Source organism: Musca autumnalis, unplaced genomic scaffold, assembly GCF_047663935.1.
Source record: "Musca autumnalis isolate F117 unplaced genomic scaffold, ASM4766393v1 scaffold_2, whole genome shotgun sequence".
NCBI lineage: Eukaryota > Metazoa > Arthropoda > Insecta > Diptera > Muscidae > Musca > Musca autumnalis.
The window spans coordinates 261,361,187-261,381,688 of record NW_027411755.1 but is presented as its reverse complement, the minus strand read 5'-3'; the positions used below and the strand labels follow the sequence as shown (position 1 = coordinate 261,381,688).

At 34.0% G+C, this 20,502-nt stretch overlaps 2 protein-coding genes across 2 annotated transcripts; both read right to left on the bottom strand.

Annotated features, from left to right (window-relative positions):
- Window positions 1–4: 4 nt before the first annotated feature.
- On the bottom strand, window positions 5–596 carry LOC141393451 (uncharacterized). The gene is made up of 2 exons (XM_073966439.1): window positions 550–596; window positions 5–480 (listed from the first exon to the last, which is right to left on the bottom strand). The coding sequence occupies exons 1-2, from the start codon at window positions 594–596 to the stop codon at window positions 381–383; spliced, it is 147 nt and encodes a 48-aa protein (XP_073822540.1). The 3' UTR covers window positions 5–380.
- A 9,484-nt stretch (window positions 597–10,080) lies between these two features.
- LOC141391963 (uncharacterized) lies at window positions 10,081–10,798 on the bottom strand. Its single transcript, XM_073964755.1, has 2 exons — window positions 10,641–10,798; window positions 10,081–10,574 (listed from the first exon to the last, which is right to left on the bottom strand). Exons 1-2 carry the CDS (start codon window positions 10,685–10,687, stop codon window positions 10,475–10,477), a joined length of 147 nt encoding a protein of 48 aa, XP_073820856.1. The 5' UTR covers window positions 10,688–10,798; the 3' UTR covers window positions 10,081–10,474.
- Between the last annotated feature and the right edge of the window lie 9,704 nt (window positions 10,799–20,502).

The window sequence follows — 20,502 nt, the reverse complement described above, 5'->3', positions numbered from 1 at the left end:
CAGGTTTTTTAATTTCTAATGAATTTTTATTAATTCAATGGGAGTGGTGTTAGCGCGATGTTTCATTACAGTGTTACACTTTGGCATATTTAAATTTAGACAATTTTGGCACTTCAACTTCAACAGAAATGTAAGCTATTGAACTGATCACGATTGTTCTTGATCATGTCATTGTAATGCCAAAGATTTGTGGATGGTGAGGAGCCAATGGGACGGCTAGGTACCTCTAGAGCGTAGCCAATACGAGGACTTGAGGATAATTCATGTTTGTTGGCCGCCAATGTAGCAGACAATGAGTTGCGTTGAGGGCTGACATCAATGACGGGGCAGGATTTGCGGGATGAACGATTCTTGTGGACCATTTTGTCAAAAAAAAAAAGTCAAATTACACTATGGAGACGAGTTAGCACAGAGAATTCTAGGATGTTGCCGCAAGTAGAAGTACGGGAACCTTTTTTAGATGACAAATGTTTGGAAAGGCTAAAAGAAAGATAAATACGAAATTCAGTTTTTGTGTAATTTAAAATGTTTCTTTAATTTATAACTCACCTTAAATTAGCGTTTAATTTAGCTTTAGTGTCGTCTCGGTAATTCATTGACACTACAGTTTTGGAATTATTTGAAAGTGAAAATTTTCATAGAAATTTCACTTGAGAAAATTGTTTTGGTAAAGCGAAGGGCAAACAGCTTTGAACTTCGATTTGAATGAATGTTGTTATTTGCTTGAATATTCAATTTGAAATGATGATCGCTCTCACATTAACCGGCTTTTTATATTCATTCGATTGCAAAGTGTTGTTGTGTGGTTTTGCATTATATGACGATGGGTTATGTGATCCTCTGCACGTATCAAGTCAAGTGTTTTGATTTTGTTTTAAATAATTAATTCTAAGTAATTTTGCAAGTTCTAGTTCTGTCTTGGGAATACAATGTTTCATAGGCAATAATAGGCATAATACATATATTAAAGTGATTTATTTGTAGCTTTTATCATTTGAATTATAATTGATCCGGGTGAAATTACAATAAATTACGAACTTACAAATTGTAGATAAGACTTTATCTAGGAGAATTTTATAGATTACATTGTAAAAAAAAATTAAAACCTTCTAATCTGCATGTAATTCATAATTTCATTAGCATACAGCTTTTCTGAAAACTTAATGTACCACGATGACTGAAATTGTCTCAAAAACTTTCAAGGGCGTTTACTGCAATTTGACAGTTTGAGTACTGAGTAGGTAGTGGTGTTTAAAAATTCTATATCCGCACTTTTTTAACTAAATTTGTCTTAATTTGTGCGTTTTGTGTTCAATGTTTGGAGATGTAGTAGTAAGCGTTTAAATTTGGAGACCATTATGGAATTTTAATTTTATTTAAGAAATTGTTTTTGCAGCTAGGGTATCTGCGCATTAGGGTTATGACTTTTTTACTACCTGGTATCAATGTATTATATTTTTATGAGTTTTTACCTAAGATTAGATAAAATCTTAATTATAAAGTGATTCAGTAAAAAAGCTTCCGCACAAAAAGCTTTAAAAGTTTTTATTTTTCAGAACTTTGGACAATTGTTTGAAGTCAATGTAAGCTGATATTTAACTGAAAAAGGTATAGGTTCATGCGACATAACCGTTTGTTTCTCACTAATTTTGTCATCGTATTATTACATATATATAATTTTATATTATTTATAACTTTATTTCGTATATCCTAAAAATTAAAAGTGGTTTGTGGGAGACCTTTTTCAATATTTAAATAGAATAAAAGTTATTAATTATAATTAATAGGCAAATGGTCATTCATTCGTGCAACAGGAAATAATATTTTGAGATATTTTTTTCACTTCATAGCATTTTTTGAAAAAAAAATTTCAAAGTGGTTTGTGCGGAAACTTTTTACTGCGCTCTTGAATCAAATTTAAATGGAAGGTGCTGACACCTGCATAGTTTTTTGCGGATTCTGAAACTACAATGTTCATAGATGAGAAAAATCAAAAAAAAAACTAAAAAAATCGCCGGAGTGCGTTTTAAATAAATCGCGATTCAAGTTGACATTTTTAAGGGTTTTTTAGGTTTTCACAATTTTGGTTGGAAATCGCAAGACCTATTGAAATAGGACTAAAGAAGATGTTGTAGCTATGAAAATTATCAGATTCACTTTTATGATATCTTCGTAGTTTTTACCGTTATTGAGATATAAAAGTCCAAATTAGGACAATGAATTGACTGTATCGTATATGTATAAAATAATGTTATACACAGTGCACCTTAACTAACTTTAAATGAAAACCGCTTACATCAGGGAAGTTTTTGCAAATTTTGAAACAGCTATGTTTATAGATGAGAAAAATCCAAAAGCAAGAAAAAATCGCTGGATGGATTTTTTAATAAATCGCGATCAAAGTTCACATTTTTAGGTTTTCACGATTTTGCGGTCTCCAAGTAAGTCCTACTGAAATAGGACTAAAGAAAATGTTTTACAAGATTAGCAGATTGATATTTTCCTAGGTTTTTTTTCATAGGTCTTCAGGATTTAGCATGAAAACTGCAAATCCTTTCGAAATGGGACTAAAAAATGTGTTGTTGATGTAAGAATTTTCTACGAGATTGGCTTTCGTAACTTTTTCCTTGGTTGTACCGTTTTTGAGATATATAAGTTTAATTTGGCAAATTGCAGTCATGATATTGTTTTATAAGGAGGCGATACAGTCAATCCATTGTCCTTATTTTGAGCTTCTAAATCTCAATAACGGCAAAAACTACGAAGATATCATAAAAATCAATCTTGTAGAGAATTTTCATAGCAACAACATTTTTTTAGTCCCATTTCGTAAAGACTTGCGGTTTCCAAGCAAAATCGTGAAAACCTAAAAAACCCTTAAAATTTTCAACTTGAATCGCGATTTATTTATATAGCGCTCCGGCGATTTTTTTTTTTTGATTTTTCTCATCTATGAACATTGTAGTTTCAGAATCCGCAAAAACTTCCCAAGTGTAAGCACCTTCCATTTAAATTTGATTCAAGAGCAACGTGTTTTTTATAATAAAAGGGAAGCAATGTTATTTTAGGCATTAATAGGCAAAAATCATTCATTCTCAGTACAGAAAACCATTTTTGAGAAAAATGTAAAAAGTCATAACCCTACTGCGCGTATTAAATCACCTCACTACAAATTTTCGACGTAGGTCCATGTTTCGGTGTAGCCCCCATACAACGATATCTCTCGATTTAAAGTATGTATTTCCGATTGTTTTGCATCACTTTCGAATTAAACACGACATAATTTTATATTTTGTTTTTTTTTTCAAGAATTAAACACGACATACGACATACACGTAATTGTATATTTTATTTTTTTTTTTCAAGGGACAAAACAAATCCTGCTTCCAAAAATACTGTTTAATGTAAAATGTCGCAAAATTAAAATAAAAAACGTAAAATCCGCTGGTACAGTTATGCAACAGCAACAATTTATAATACCTTGTAGGTAGGTACCTTCTATGTGGAGGATATACCAAAACGTTGAACCGTGTCCAATAATTTTCGTAGAAGTTTCCTGTACCTACTAAATGCGAAATGACAAATTACAGCCAATTATTGTAATTTATTTTGTAGAAAAATGAAAAATAAACCATATTTTCCCCAGTTTGGTTCGGGGTTAGTATAAAAGTATATATGGACAAAAGGGGACACTCTCAACTATCTTCCTCAAAACACCTACTTGACCTTTGGGAGCTTTAGTCCACTGAAATATTGATTTTACCTGTGTAAAATGTACAGAAGCAATTAAAAATAGTATCAGTCAGCTCTGCCGATATAGATAGACCCTCACTCAGCGAATATACAAAAAACAATAACAGCATGGATGAACCTAAATGTGCTAAGAACAGATCCCTAGGTTTAAAAATAAATAGCATTTTCGTAGATTTTTTGGGAAGTTTTCAGCGCAATTTTGTTAGGTGTTTTTAGGATAGGTATCATAAACAGGAGGCCTAATTTTTCATTGCCGGACCTAATGAACGCAGTCTACACAGAATAAAATTACAGCATGTTCCCACAACATCCCCGAAGGGACAAGGGAGACTTCTCTCATATCAATGAGTGCACACCGATTCATATTGGCTCAATGATATGGGACCTACTTTTTATTGCCGAGTCCGAACGGCGTGTCTTACGACACCACTTGTAGAGAAATTTGTCATGGCTTAAATACTCAGGAAATGTCGCCAGCATTACTGAGGGGGAATTTTGCCACCGTTGAAAATTTGATGTTGCTTGGCCAGGGATTCGAACCGCAGACCTTCTGAGTGCAAGGCGGACGTGCTAGCCATTGCATCACGGTGACTCATAGACTACAAAAACTTTAAAGCGAAATGTGTCCAAAGGAGTTGCCCTAAATATTGGAACATTTAGGGATTTAGTAAGGTTACCCAGAAAGCCAATTCATAACTTAGTCTTCAAAAGTTTCTGTAGCGAGGAATGGAATAAAAGTAAGAAATATTATTGGCACAATTCAAATAAAGATGCTTTAGAAGTATAATTTTGGCTGAACTGAATTATTTATACTCTCAGTATTTATGCAAGAGGGTATATGGTAAATTTCAAATTTCTTTTGCAATTCCATTGGAAGAAATGTTAAAAAAATTTTTGCGAGCACATCCGCAATTTTTGGAACATAGATTAAGGAAAAAATCGTGGTTTCAAATCTGTTCGCGTTCACGAAATTGGATGCTGCACTCAAAAGTTATATGCGGTTTTACTCTCTTGTAAAGAAAAAATATTTAAAAATTCCTATTGTGTTGTAATAAGAACATGTATATATGAATCTTTAGCAGCATTTGATATCTATCCGTAGATGCTAAAATAGTTGCTAAATTTACTTTTATTTTCGCGAAAAATCAAAAAATATTGAAGAAATCTTGGAATAAATTTTATTTATTCTAAATTAGAGTCCAAAAAATCTCTAAAAAAATAATTTAAAAATACTTACAGAATCTAGACAACGCGTAGAAAAATGTGAGACCAAAATTATAAAGATCGCGCTTATAACTTGCATATTACAGCAACAACAAAGAACGGAAACTTATTGTTGGAAATTATTTCAAAAATATATTTTTGGTTAAATACAAAAAGTTTGAAAAATAAATGTTGGGGGTTATTTTATTATTTCGCTAAATTTCGATCCAAATCCTGAAGTATTTTGCTTAAACTTCTACGAAAAAAGTAATTAGTCATCGTGAAAGTATATTTGCTTTCTGTGATAAGCAATAGAAATAAGAAGTAGAGAGTAATATTGAAATTACAATCAAAGAAAAAACACAAAAATTAAAAGGCGTGTAATTCGCGAATCCGTTGAAATCAGTTGGGGTGCATGTGCTTTTCGGATACAGGGAGTCCATGTCTATCAATATGCATGGATTTTCCCATGTTTCATTCAGCGGCCAAAGTGTGCCATCAGTTGCATCTTACTATTCAAAAAACCTTCAAGTGGGCAAAAATTACGCGATGTGCATATGATTATAAGGTGCATCCGATTTCAATGGCCCCCTATTAAAAATACGTCAATATAAATTATTTTAGACAGATTTGTCAAGAACTGCGGATGTGCCACCACATTATATTTTGGGATAAATAGGGATATTACTCCCGAATCTTTGTAATTTGTGACACACCTTTTTGGCAAATATTATAATCGCGTATAAAGGATTACATTTATGTAAATATAATCAACGAAAATCGCGGTTAAATTCGCGGAATTGTCAAAATATATTTTTGCAGATTTTCCTACTTTCAAGGTATCTATATCCGGCGTTTTAGTGGATGGATTCAAACGCGGAAGGGCTTATTAGATCCGGCACGTAAAAAAACTAAAATCACGCGGGGTTCAGCGGTACCTGTACGACAGTTGTAAATTTTAAAGCCAAAAAATGGGTTTTTTCAGAAAATTTACGCACCAAATTTTCGCCTTTGGACTCCTATTACTAGGAAGCTGTATGGAGCACACTCATGAGATATACATCGAACGACGTGGAATCGCGAGTTCTACAATCCTATAAACTAGTTTCGATTATTATCTAGTTGCACCATCTAATTATAAGAAAAATTCGAAAAACACTGAAATCAAAACTTCAAAATGTCAGCATCGATTTTAGGGGGATGCAGTGTATATAGCGAAAAGTCATACACTAGAACCATATTACCAAAGGGGTATTCTTTAGTTCTTTCTTTGAGCACAAGCTTGAATTTTCCGTGGTTTGGCCAGAAATCAAGAAAGAACACAGAAAAACTTGTAAACTTCAACACATTTTTCCCATTTCTTTAAATTACCACCAACGCAGCTTCCACGAAAATTATTTGTTATGGTCCATATTATGAGATCGTAGCTAAAACACTTCAATATATATAAATGTATTCATATTTTATAAAATATATTAACAATTCGCGACTTATTAAATGGTGAACCTCAACTTCAACGATTGTAAAACTTTTTTGAATATTACCATATACACTTTCATACGTGCAAAATGTACTTCACCGAAATAATGTTTTTAGACCCCAAATATGTTTTGACGAAATCCGTTGCAAGCCATTTGGAGTTGATTTAGCCATGTCCGTCTGTCTGACTGGCTGGCTGGAGCGCACGATAACTCTCGAACGGATCAAGTCCATGCTTCCTGGCGTACTTGTCCAAATTATACGAAATGACTAGTGTGCGCGATATCTATCGAAAAGATATGACTCCCAAAATAAGACCCACTTCCATAATAGACTATGTCGGTCCATTCTTTCAAGTACCTCTTCCGCAACACTTTTGAACTTCAACCAACCACCAGTCATTTATGTTGGTCACCGTAGGATTTTTTAGAGGTTTTAGACCATTATGGAATCATGGATTTGCCCACGAAACAGGACCACAAGGAATACCTTTGGTAAAAAAATCAATCCGGTCCTCGATCAGCCCTTTAGCTGCACTTAAATAAAAATATAGAGGTTTCGTCAGGGAGGTATCCGAAGGTGTTGCCCAATAGGGACCTTCATTGTGTTTCGATCTAATGGAATACTCAATTCAAAAGTTATCGTGCCCAACAGTCAATTCATTGGTGCCGGCAGTTTCCTTCACACTATTTTAGAGAACATTTTTGATATTGTGTGGTTAGGTACCTTAAGGATTAGGTCGTTATCTTCGACCACTACCAGTGTTTGGACAAAATATCACGAGTGACAATGTTCGTACCAAATTAAAACGTTCGAGAGTTTTCATGCAAGCTAATCGACAGTTTGTGTGCAAACATGATTGGTGTTTAAAACCATTAATTCGATGAGGCACATTTTTGAAAAGTTCATTTAACCTTAGTCTAAAAGCTGACGTTATTACGAATCCGATTAAAACTTCTGGCAAAATAAGGATTTTGTTCAGAAATTTAGTGCGGTAAAATTTTTAGAATGTGTTGGAGTGGCGTGCTGTAGACAAACATTATCACGGAAAACAAAAATATTGTTTTCCGAGATAATGTTTTGTCTACAGAAGCACGCCACGCCGCACAGTGTCACGACCGTGGCCAAAAATGGTAAAAACTAAATACTTCGTTGAACAAATTTATTGATGGGGAGTGATAGAAAACATATTAATTAAGAAAAATCTGAATTTTGGTACTGATACGTGAAGTAGTTTTTGCTATATGAGGATTTAAATCCGACAATTTTAGTTAATACCTATTTTTGTGTTTTTTTTTCTAAAATTAATAAATTATATTATGCGTTAATATTTAATATTTAAAATTTAAAAGTAGCGGTCGCTGCAGAAATGGTTCCTAAGTTCTCTTGGGATGTAATAAACTTAGCTACACCTTTGTTTGCATGTAAATATTAATCATATGGTGTTTACATTTACCCAAACATGTATTACTAAGTTTATTAATTTTCTGAAGCAAATTTTAAATTGTTTGGAGTGGGAAAAAAATTGTATAAAAGTGTATATCGATATTTTTTGCTGTATGAGTAGTAAAAAGTGAGTACTTCAAATATATAAAGGTCCCAACTGCAGAGGTTTGCAGACGAATGTGTCACTTCTCTTTTTCAGCGACCACCTCACTGAGAGGATATCCCCTTTTTTAACAAATCGTTTTGCGGTGTTGGCTATAGCCCGTAAAAGAAAGAACCGATCATCATATATTTTTGTGGGCTTATTAAGTACCTAACAGTCTTGCTTCAAAACGAGAGAATTTTTAAAAATATAAATTTTTAAAAAAATTGTGAACAGCGAAAATCAAAATTCGATTTTTTACAAAAAATTGGCCGTTTTTTGACCACTAATCGGTCAAAAAATTTTTTAAACGAAATTTCTCATATATAAAGACAAGAGTTTGTTATATTCAATATGCTCACAAACAATATGAAGACTAAACACCAAATTTCAGTCATATCGGGTGGATATTGAGGCCACAACACTCAAAACACCGAAAATGAGGAGCATGGTTCTATGGGGGCTATAGGAAGACGAGGACCTATACCGACATATTTCTGGTGGAAGGTTATAAGTCCCCCAACGGAGACTTAATATCAATTTTCAGCCATTTCGGTGTGATAATCAGGTTAAAACCTCCAAAATACCGAAAATCGGGAGGTACCGTCCTATGGGGGCTATATGAAGGCGTGGACCTATGCAGACAAATTTCATGGTGAAGGTATAATGCCCCCTGCGAAGACTAAATACCAAATTTCAGCAATTTCGGTGTAATAATTAGGCTAAAATCTTCAAAATACCGATAATCGGGAGGTACCGTTATATGGGAGCTATATCAAAACGTGGACCTAAGCCCACAATTCTCTGTTGGAATGTTTGATACCTCTGCCGAAGACTAACCACAAAATTTGAATACTTTCGGTTGGTCATTGTGTCTTAAACATTCAAAATACCGAAAATCGGGAGGTACGGTTCTATGGGGGCTATATCAAAACGTGGACCGACCAACCCAAATTTTTGTCCTGAAGATTGTAGGTCAATAATAGGTACGTGTACCAAAGTTGATGCACCTACGACAACTCCTTCTATTTTTGGCCACAGTTAATATGAACTCGCGACATAGTGCGCCGTTCTAAAAATTTTACCGCTCTTTTTAGAATATTTTAGAGATCGCTGTACGCCGCACAGTGTCACGTCCGGATTGTGGATAGTCAAGGTCGAAATTTAGTCGGTTTTTTCCATTAATCGGTGAAAAAACTTTCTTATGGAATATTATCTTATTTAAGGACAAAATTTTGATGTATTCAATAAGCCCACAAACATATATGAAAACGGAACACCAAATTTCAGTCATTTCGGGTTGATAATGTGGCTGGAACCTCAAAATACCGAAATTCGGGCGGTACCCTTCCATAGGGGCTATATCAAAACGTGGAAAAATACTATCAATTCTCTGTAGGGGTATTTCGCAGCACCGCCTTTGACTAAATACCAAATATCAGCTACTTCGGTTGGATAATGTAGCTGAAACCTTCAAAATACCGAAAATCGGACGATATCGTTCTATGTGGGTTATATCAAAACGTGGATATATGTCCATTATTTTTATCAATTTTTTTTTCTCCACTGGGAACCCTCAATGGAAAAATTCACCCAACTTGGTCGATAAACTTAGGTAAAATCTTCAATACACTGAAAATCGTTATATGGGATGTATATCAAAAAGGGGACCTATGTCCATTATTTTTTATCGGAAAAGATGTTTTATCAACTGGGAACCATGCACCTTCGGCCAATTTGGTCGATAAATTAAGCTAAAATATTCAAAATACCGGAAATTGGGAAGTACTGTTATAAGGGTGCTATATCACAACGTGGACCCATTTTTTGCCCTAGACATTGTCAGCCAACAATAAGTACTTGTTCCAAAATTCATCCACCTACGCCAACTCCTTCTATTTTTGGACACCGTTTATGTGACTCGCGACAAAACAATTCCACTTAAATACTGCTTGAAAACGTGATTGATATTAAAACAACATTGAATACATTTGATAGTAATCATTTCTTAGATAACTTAGATATAATTCTACTCAATAAACAAAAACACAAATAAATTTCTTTCTTAATTTATAATGATTTATTTATTAACATTGTTAGATTAATGTGGGGATTAATGATTTATTACAGTGTTGCACTTTGGCATATTTAAATCAACAGCATTTTAGCAGAAATGTAAGCTATTGAATTGATCACGATTATTCTTGATCATGTCATTGTAATACCAAAGATTTGTTGATGATGTGGGGGAGCCAATGGGGCGGCTAGGTACCTCTAGAGCGTAGCCAATACGAGGACTTGAGGATAATTCATATTTGTTGGCCAATGTAGCAGACAATGAGTTGCGTTGGGGGCTGACATCAATGACGGGGCAGGATTTGCGGGATGAACGATTCTTGTGGACCATTTTGATAAAGTTTCAAATTATTTGCTTTTGTGGGGGTGTTGGAATCAAGGTACGCTGTGCAGATGGGTAAGCACGGAGAATTCTAGGTTGTTAGCGCAATTGGAGGTACGCGAACCTTTTTTGGATGACAAATGTTTGGAAAGGCTAAAAAAGAAAATGAGAAAATAAATGTTTATGTTTATTTTGAATGTTTTGAAGTTTCCAACTCACCTTAAATTAGCGTTTAATTTAGCTTTAGTGTCGGCTCGGTAATTCATTGACACTTATTCCAATTTTTTTAAAGTGAAAATTTTCAAAGAAATTTCACTTAGTCTGATTGTTGAAATGTGTTTTGTTTTGATTATCAGAATCAAATGATGATCGCTCTCAATTTAACCGGCTTTTTATATTCGTATGAACGTCATGCATTCGAAGCGTGTTGTTCGTAATCTTGTTTTATATGACGATGACTTCTGTTGTCGTTTGCTTGTCTCTGTCGAGAAGAGCAAGTAGTGAGGGTAGTATATTTGTTACTTTAATGAATTTTGAGTGATATGGTTTTGGAAATTCATTGTTGTTCAGGCATTTTTGTTTATTCCGTAGGGAACTTTGTTCAAAGGGGTTTAAAAGGGGTATAAAAATATTGTTGTTGCATAATATCCCTGACACTATCTTATAGGCAATATGGAGAAGACTTATGCCTCTAAAGTTAGAACATACAGTCTTGTCTCCTTTCTTGTCAGGACGGGAAACAGGATACTCAGGTTCCAATCGTCGCACTGTGGGCGAAATTCAAATCTAGCGGAGCAAAAGTCCGAAAACTGGCCTTATGTTATATGGAAATAATTAATGTCGTCCTATTCTAAACATCTTGCGGCACCCGAAAACAATAAACAAATTTGTATTTTATTGTAATTGGCTGTTATAGCGGTACATACATTGGGAGTTTTTATTCGTGATTGCTAAATCGACTTTTTTGGTATTTGTTTTGATCGTCAAAAATTGTGGGAAAAATTAAAGTAAAGAGTGCATAATTGAATTTTTTCCAACAGTTTGGATGTGCTGCTTTATAAAGAAAGTGATTGCAAAATTATTTACTGTTGTAAATATTCAAAAAAAATCTTTAATTATTAAGACACAACTTTTCGACTTTAAGTATCTTATATAAAGTACAACTAACCGGGGATAACCGGGGATCACTTCCGAATATTGTTTTTCTTAAAATACATACTCCGAGGTAATTACTCCGAAAATTCCGACTGCTACTATTTGCAACTCTTCATTTTATCGCCATTTTATTTTGAAGTAAAAAAATCGTTTGGTTTGGATATCATTACATGGAACCTATACCAAAACGTGAAGCTATAGGCATATATGCCTCCACTTTTTTGGGAGAAGTTTTTTTGGCCACTGGTTACCCTAAATGCCAAAATACAGCTAAGTCGGTCAGAAAAATTTGTTAAAAACTTTAAAATAACTAAAATCGGACAATGCCTATATATGGAGGCTAAACCAAACGTGGATCTATGCCCCCAATTTTTGTGGAGAAGTTTTTTGACCTCACGGAATCCGAAATGTTAAAATACAGTTGATTCGGCCAGAAAATTTAGCAAAGTTATTCAAAACGCCGAAAATCGGGCGGTACCGTTATATGGGATCTACACCAAAATGTGGGCCAATATAGACCATATTCCATAACATGGGTCCCACAGTCATAAAAAACATATGATTAAAATTTCAAGAGTCTATCTTAACTATTTTAAAAGTTATTAATTTTTCCCCGCTAGATTTGGATTTCACCCACAGTGTATCGCATGGAACCCCTTTCTTAAAATTTTTTTCGGTTGATTGGAAGTGTTTTTTATTATTCTACTTCTTAAATTAAAATTTTGAAACTTCAAAAAAATAGTTTTGGCCAAAAAATTTTTAACAAAAAGTACCCGACCAGCGCACGGTGGTCGAAAGCACTAATCTAGCGGCGCGAAATTAATAACTTGCAAACATATTGAAATACGTCACTGAAATTTGGCATAAACTCAGATTGTACCTTTGGGTAATAATGGGCCAAATATGAACAATATCGGCTGATGTTTTGGTATAGCCACCATATAACGGTACCTTACGATTTTCGGTATTTAGAGGATTTAAGCCACAATTTCGTAGCAAATTACCTGTAATTTGGTACTTAGGGTTCCTAGTGGTCAAAAAATAATTTCACCAAAAATTATGGACATTGGTGCACGTTTTGATATAGCCCCCATGTAACCATATCTCCCAATTTAAGGTATTTTGAATATCATGACCACATTTTTAAACCAACTTGGCTGTAATTTTGCATTCCGTGTTCTCACTAAAATCTTCTTACAAAATATTTTCAACACGGATTTATGTTTCGATGTAGCCCCTTTTATGGTACCCCCGATTCGTTGAATTTTTACTTGTTATACCATATTTAATAACATATTTAGCTATAATATGGTATTATAGTGTCTCCGGGGGTAGAAATCCTTCTTGCAAACATTTCTGAAGATAGGTCCATATTTTGATTTAGCTCCCATACAAATGCACAGCTAAATTTGTATGAATTTCATTTTTTTAAAAGTGCAGTCATCAAAAGATTTGCAAATATTTGCATCCCAAATGTGGTTATTCCGTAGCCAGAGAGTCCATTTTCTTTCCCCAAAAAATAATCGAACCTAAGTTCGGCTAAGTTTACAAGATGCACTCTATGGAACAAGCGCGTACAACCCATAAAAACACAAAAAAATTGAATTTTTTGAAAATTTATTGCTATATAACTTAGTACCTCCAGACCCAAAACTAATTTTTATAATTTAAATCTCACCCTCTGCTATTAATTGAATATAAATCTTGTCCAGTTTCATTAGGAATGCATTTAACATTTAAACAAATATGAAGTTAATTTTTTGCAACAATTTTTTAAAATCTGATGCAACAAAAACTCTTGCATTTGATAGTGAATAACTGAGTGAATATTTACAACAACAAAAATTAAAAAACCAAATTTTTGTCTGCGAAGTGTCTGTAATCGATGCAATGGAAAATACTTCGCAATTTTATAGTTCGATTTTTTTACTTTTGCGCCGCTAGATCAGTGGTTTCGACCAGTGTTCGGCGGTGAGCGTTGAACACACAACACTCTGATTTGTAGTCGGACACACTAGCTCTGTGCCACCATACTCATAACTTAATAAGGAGTAATTTAAGTAGTTATTTTTATTTACATTACTTTGTAATGGGTTACATCATGACTAACGGATCCAAATCACTATTCCTAAAATGCGAGTCCGAACGGCGCACGTTGGGGCAAGATTGAAAAAAACGGGTCTTTATTGAAAAATTAAAACACAAATTTTTGATAATCTGTCTTGACAGGGTTAACGAGTACAAAATTCTACCTCACTAGCCAAAATAGCAAAGTCGTACGTTGTTTACTTTTCGTGTAGCACAGTGTTAATGTTGAACATATTTTTAAAATTTAAGAAACTTGTGAAAAGTATTAAATTTTGCTGCTTTTAAATAGCCATAACGTAGTTTTTGCTGTATAAACTTGGCATTTTCAAAATGGATATTTCAAACAGAGGTAATTCTTAATATTTTAGGAAAAAAACGTTCTGAAAAAGTCTTGTAGAAATGGGTTTAAAAAATCCGCCAAAATGTGTCCAGATTTTGCATAATTTTGAAATGTATTGGAGTATTAAAAAAAGAGTGTCAAGAAGGTCGTGGTAATTTTTTTTTGTATTTTTCTCTTGGTTGTTGTCTTTAATATTGTGCAAACAAACTTGCGTCTTGCTTGCGCATTTTAAGCTATGCCAAACATGGTGGAAACAAACTTGGGTCAAATTTTTTGCATTTTGGGGTTCTTGTCTTCATTTTCTCTGATATTGTTGTACAGTATGTCGTGTTTTGGCTTAATGTCTGTGTTCACCCTACATAAGACAATGTGTGCACGTCCACCATTAGGTTATAGGTACTATATATAATGATTTATATGAAATGATGGCTATGTACAAGGGGTGCAATCGCAAAAAATGGAGATTGATTTAAAAAATTAAATTCGTCTTTTTGGTATAACTGACGTTACATGGTAATATGTTACAAAATTCTAAGTCTCTAACCAAAATGTCAAGATCATATCGACGCCTCCAAACAATAGTATGCTAAGTCGACTTAGCATGTTTTCAAGTTCTTTACATTTTTATATTTAACGTCCTTTAACTTAAATTCTGTCAAATTTTGGTAATGATCGGACGACCCGAACAGAAGTTATAAACAAATATTTACTTAGCATAGTACTGAAGGTCAAAGAAATTTTCAAACTTTTAGAGCTTGTCCTGCAAAACTCGCTTTTCAGAATTAGCAAACTATTATTTGGAGGTGTCGAACGTCCTTTAACTTATATTCTGTCTACTTTGGGTAATGATCGGTCAATCCGAACAGAAGTTATAAGCAAATATTGACTTAGCATAGTACTGAAGTTCAAAAAAATTTCCAAACTTTGAGAGCTTCTCCTGCAAAACTCACTTTTTAGACTTAGCATACTATTATTTGGAGGTGTCGATATATTGTTAACTTCTACAGCTACACTGTGTTAAAGTTAAAGAATTTTTAATAATTTGAAGATCACCATAAAAAATTAATTTTTTTGGTGTATATATTTTAGAACGAAATCGTCATCTTCAGATAGATATCAGAATCTTAGAAAAATATATTTATGACAAAAGAAGTTTAGAAACATATTGAAAATTAATTTAAAATTTATCAATTTTCCCCCTATTTTTATACCCTCAGCCTTTAGGCTAAAGAGGGTATTTACACTTTGATACGACCAAAAATGTGCCTCATCGAAATAATGGTTTTAGACCCCAAGTATGTTTGTACGATATCCGTTTCAGACAATTTTGAGTAGATCTAGCAATGTCCGTCCGTCTGTCTGTCTGTCCGTCTGTCTGTCTGGCTGGCTGGTGCGCACGATAACTCTCGAACGGATCAATCGATTCGGTTCAAATTTTGGGTATCGAAATATTTTGTCCAGATTCGATTTAAGTTCGAAGATGGGGCATATAGGTCCACTCCTTCAGGTATCTCCTCCACAAATGTTCAAAAATTGTCGCAAAACTTGTGCGCACGATAACTCTTGTAGGGAATAACGTATTTGGTCCATACTTTGCACATCGTGTAATTTCTACCAAACTTAGATGTGGTTCCAATATGGACTCAATCGGTCCACTCCTTCGGGTACCTCCCACACAAAATTTCGGAAAAGTTCAGTTTAGGACCTGGTCTCGAATCGGTTTGATTTTTGTTTACGCAAGTTGAATTCGCTGTCCTTTATAAGACGCTGTAAGTTTCATTAGGGGCAAGTCCATACTTCCTGAGAAAATAGCCTGAACGTTACAAAAACCCCTATGACACCGTGTGTAGTGGTTGGAGCGCAAGATAACTCTCGAACGGATCTGCCGATTCGGTCCAAAATTTGGCTTTCGTAATATTTTGTCCAAACTTAGTTCAAGTCGAAAGATGGATTATATCGGTCCACGCCTTCCGGTACCTCCCCCACAAAAGTTCGAAAATTTTCGGAAAATGTGTGCGTACGATAACTCTTGAACGGAGTAATCGATTTGCTCCATACTTTGCACATTATGAAATTTCTAGCAGACATAGATGAGGTTCGAATATGGCCTCAATCGGTAAACTCCATCGAGTACCTCTGACACAAAATTTCGGAAAAGTTCAGTTTAGGACCCGCTCTCGAATCGCCTTGGTTTTTGTTGTAACGTCTTGTATTTACTGTCCCTTATACGAAGGTACAAGTTTCCTCAGGGGCAAGTCCATACTTCCCGAAAAAATAGCCTGAAAGTTGAAAAACAAACCCTTTGACACCATGTTTATGGGTGGAAGCGCAAGATAATTCTCGAACGGAAATGCCGATTCCGACTAAAATTTGGCCTTCGTAATATTGTTTCCAAAATTAGTTTAAGTTCGTAGATAAGCCATTTCGGCCCACTTCTTCAGGTATCTACCCCACAAAAGTTCAAAAATATTCGGAAAAATTGTGCACACGATAACTCTTGATGAGAGTGACCGATTGGGTCCATACCTTACACATTCTCACAATATCTACCAGATATAGATCAGGTTCGAATATGGACTATATTTGTCCACTCCATCCCGTACCTCCCACACAAAATTTTGGATAAGTTAACTTTAAGACCTGCTATTGAATCACTTTGATTTTTGTTGAAGCAACTTACATTCGCTGCCTCAATTACGATGGTAAAAGTTGTTTCAGGGGCAAGTCCATACTTCTTGACAAAACAGCCCGAAGGGTGTAAAAAACCCCTATGGCACCTCCATGGTCTATGTCGGTCCATTCCTTTAAGTACCTCTTCCGTAAAATTTTTGAACTTTAATCCTAATCAACATTTTTGTCGGTTCATACGACCAACATTTTGAAACCCCCTAAATACATACGTTTTTTTTGTGAAAAAAGTGTTTCAGTTTGCACAGGCTGAGGGTATATCTCTGTCGGCAAAGCCGACTGATACTTTTTTACTTGTTGAAAAGTATTTAGAGTTAAAAAAGTAGCGGAATATTTTATATGGGGGTTATTCCAAAACGAGAATATATGGAGATAATGTGTGATAAAAATATTTTCAGTATCTTCAAAATGCACAATTCACAATTTGAGCCAGTTTAGTTGCAATATATGCCTAAAATGTTCGAAATCCTCCAAATTTGAATGTACCTCTATATGGGGGCTATACCAACACTTTGACCTACGAGTATATTGACAAATTTTCGCATGATGAATTCTTAGGCATTCAGAACTATAAATTCTAATTTACAGATAAATATACTAAAAAATGTGATCAAGGACCCCGAAAAACATAAAATCGGGAGATACCCTTGTATGGGAGCTACACGAAAATATTGGCCTCACTTTATACTTTTTTGACAAATATTAGCTTAACTAATAATTAATCGTATTGGAAGATTTTAGATTAATCAAATAAGAAATGTAGACATAGTTTTTATGGTAGCCATTAGTTTTTATGGTAGCCATTTATGAGGGCTTCGAATATGCATCTCCAATCCCATAATTTTTACCAAAACTGTGCTCCTTTATATTGATTGAGGTGTAAACATTCGAAAAATGTTAAGATTTTATCACCCAAATGCTTCCCTGAATTAATCTCCGTTTTTTGGAATCTTGCCCCAATGTGCGGCGTGTCTTCAGACACCACTTGTCGAAAAGTTTTACATGGCTGAAATACTCAGACAATATCACCACCGTTGAAAATATGGCCTGGGAATCGAACTCGGGTATTTAGCGTGTATACAACGCGGTCTAGAATTTTTTATATTATTGATTTTTAGACCTTATGTAGAGGCTTTCCTTCAGCGCTGACATCCCTTATGAGGAGGTACTTAATCAAACGCGGCGGTACCTCAAGGTTTTTGTCTGATTAAAAAAGAACTGGAGTGACCGATACAGTCCTTGAAGTGACCTGACCTATGTCCGTTTTACATGCTTAGACCGAATCGGTTACTCACTTCGAGAGTTATCGTGTGGATAATTTTAACGAACTTGAACTTTTGTGGGCGAGGTTACACAAAATGGTTGATCTAAATTTGGACAAATTATTACGAAGTGCAAAGTTTGGACAAAGTCGGTTGATCCGTTTGTGAATTATTTTGATTAGGCCATTTTTTGATCATATCAAAGTGTATATACCTTCGCAAGCTTCAGTAGTGATGGTATAAAAATCTGAATTTTTCAAGAATTACTATAAGATGGTATGGAGTATCTTAAACTTTAAATTTTCCTTTTACAAACTTGTAGTAGAACAGAAAACCTTTTAATCCGTTGCATACAATATTTCAAACAAATCATCAACGGATTTGTTCCAATTTCTTTATACTCATAACTCATACATACACATATTTATTTTTATACTACACAAAATCTGGAATTGATTGTTTTCGTTTTGTTAATTTCATTGATGTTGTATTTATTTTAAAAAAGTTTGTTGTTTTTTTATGCAAATGTGAGTTGTTGTTTCCATGTGCTTTGTTTTGGTTGTTCCCCTTTCGGTCAATTTCTCTGTTATTTGTTGTTGACAACTGACGCATTTTAGCTGGATCTTCCCTCCTGACGTCAAATTGCTTTGAATTTCTATTGACATCAAACTAAAACTCATAAAACAAAGACGTTGTTGGTGATGATGACGATGATTTGTTTATTTATTTTGACCATCATAGATTGGCCAATCCGACGTCATAAATATGTTATGACGTTATTTAAATACATACAGGCAAATGTTTTGAAACAAACTTGCATTGGCCACAAAGAACGTCATATAAAGAAATACGTATAGATGTATAACGTCTTTGGAATATGGAATTGTATGTAGATCGATAATAGAAAGTACTTTATAGATACTTTAACCAAGAATTTTGAATTACTCATTTCAAATTTGTTTTGAATCCCGATTCAATGAGGATGTATTTCTCGGAAATGCAATTTGGAAATACATTTTCATCGATCATATAGTGTGACTCATAATTCATAGAAAACCCATTCTAAAGAATGGCTGACTACATTGTGGTAGTTTCCACCGTTTATGCAAAACGATTGCAAATTATTTCAAACAAACGATATACTATCTTACACCTGCCCTTATTAATATTAAAAAAAGTGAATGAATCCATTAAAATCAGAATAATGACTACTAATTTAGGCGACTAATTCGCATGTCTCCAACCACTTTTTAATCATCCATTTTATACGAACGTCACCAAATAATATTTGAGAAACAAAGAAGACGCTACTCTGATCACGTCTCATAACAACCCCACCAGACAAACAAAACAGGCTAAGATCGAAGTCAATGAAATGTTTTCGAATTAAAAAGCAGACTTGGTTTAAGCACATGCTTATGTTTTAATTTTTTGGTAAACAAATTCAAATGCATAAATCAAAATGGCAAAAAATGGAAAAAATACCGTAAATGTGTAACTTTTTTTTGATTCACTTTGGCACAATATTTTTCAAATGAATTCGTTGTTGTTTCTAATTTTATATCAATTAACAAATAAGTATTGGAAAAATTTGACAAAACGTCACAAGCAAAAAAATAAATTATTGAAAGGGTGGGGTCGCTTTATTGGATCTATTATATGTATATATGTTTGTATTAATTTCTTTTCGAATAACACAACCTCACAACAATTTACAAATGCAATTTTGCACCAATTTTCAGTGAAATATTGTAAACATTTTATATTACTTAACACATGTAGGCCGAGTTAAACACATTCAAAACATCACTTTTATATACAAAATTAATTATATTCCGACTGATTTTACACTCCCAACAATGTTGCAAGTTAAAATTGTAATTATTTTCAAGTAAAAGCCTAGGTCAAGAATATAGAGATTTTTCACTCGCAATTTCTTTTCAAATGCGACTTAGAAATGTAAGAATCTGGTTTAACAACATCGAGTTCGTTTTACATTATGGCGGTTATATAAATGTTTCTGGTTTGCCACACGTGAATATTTTACATTTTATATGTCTTTAATTACACTGTATGACATTAGGTGTGTACGATAACTTTCCCAGCAATAATTACTCAGTCAGTTCCAGCAACCTCTCTCAGTGAATTTTACTCTCTCAAGCAAGAAAAATTGCAGAAAGTTATCGAACAGCATTTTGCAAAAACTTGCAAGAAAGTCAGCTGTTTCCGAAAATGTATGAAATTTGTTTTTGTTTCTTTTGATATTTTAAACCAAACGGAACAAAAACATAAATTTTAAAATTGCACTTTACTTATTTAATGCTTTAACCCTATCCACAACGCTTTAGAATCTAAAAAAATGTGCAATCGTGAAATTTTCTTGGTCGAAAATGTTAACATTTCGATTTGTTTACATTGAACATGTGATTAAAAGTCAGCTGATCAGACTTGCAAATTTTTGCGGGACAAATTTTCCCAGCAAAAATTTGCAAGTTCTCAGTCACAAAACTCTCCAAAAATCTCTCCAAACTCGCTCTCTGTTGCTGGA

What these genes read in the sequence shown, in the direction of transcription:
- LOC141393451 (XM_073966439.1), bottom strand. Translation starts at nt 596, where the DNA reads ATGAATTACCGAGACGACACTAAAGCTAAATTAAACGCTAATTTAAG. An exon ending in AAATTAAACGCTAATTTAAG is followed by an intron (nt 481 to 549) that starts GTGAGTTATAAA and finishes TCTTTCTTTTAG; the next exon opens with CCTTTCCAAACATTTGTCAT.
- LOC141391963 (XM_073964755.1), bottom strand. Translation starts at nt 10,687, where the DNA reads ATGAATTACCGAGCCGACACTAAAGCTAAATTAAACGCTAATTTAAG. An exon ending in AAATTAAACGCTAATTTAAG is followed by an intron (nt 10,575 to 10,640) that starts GTGAGTTGGAAA and finishes TTTCTTTTTTAG; the next exon opens with CCTTTCCAAACATTTGTCAT.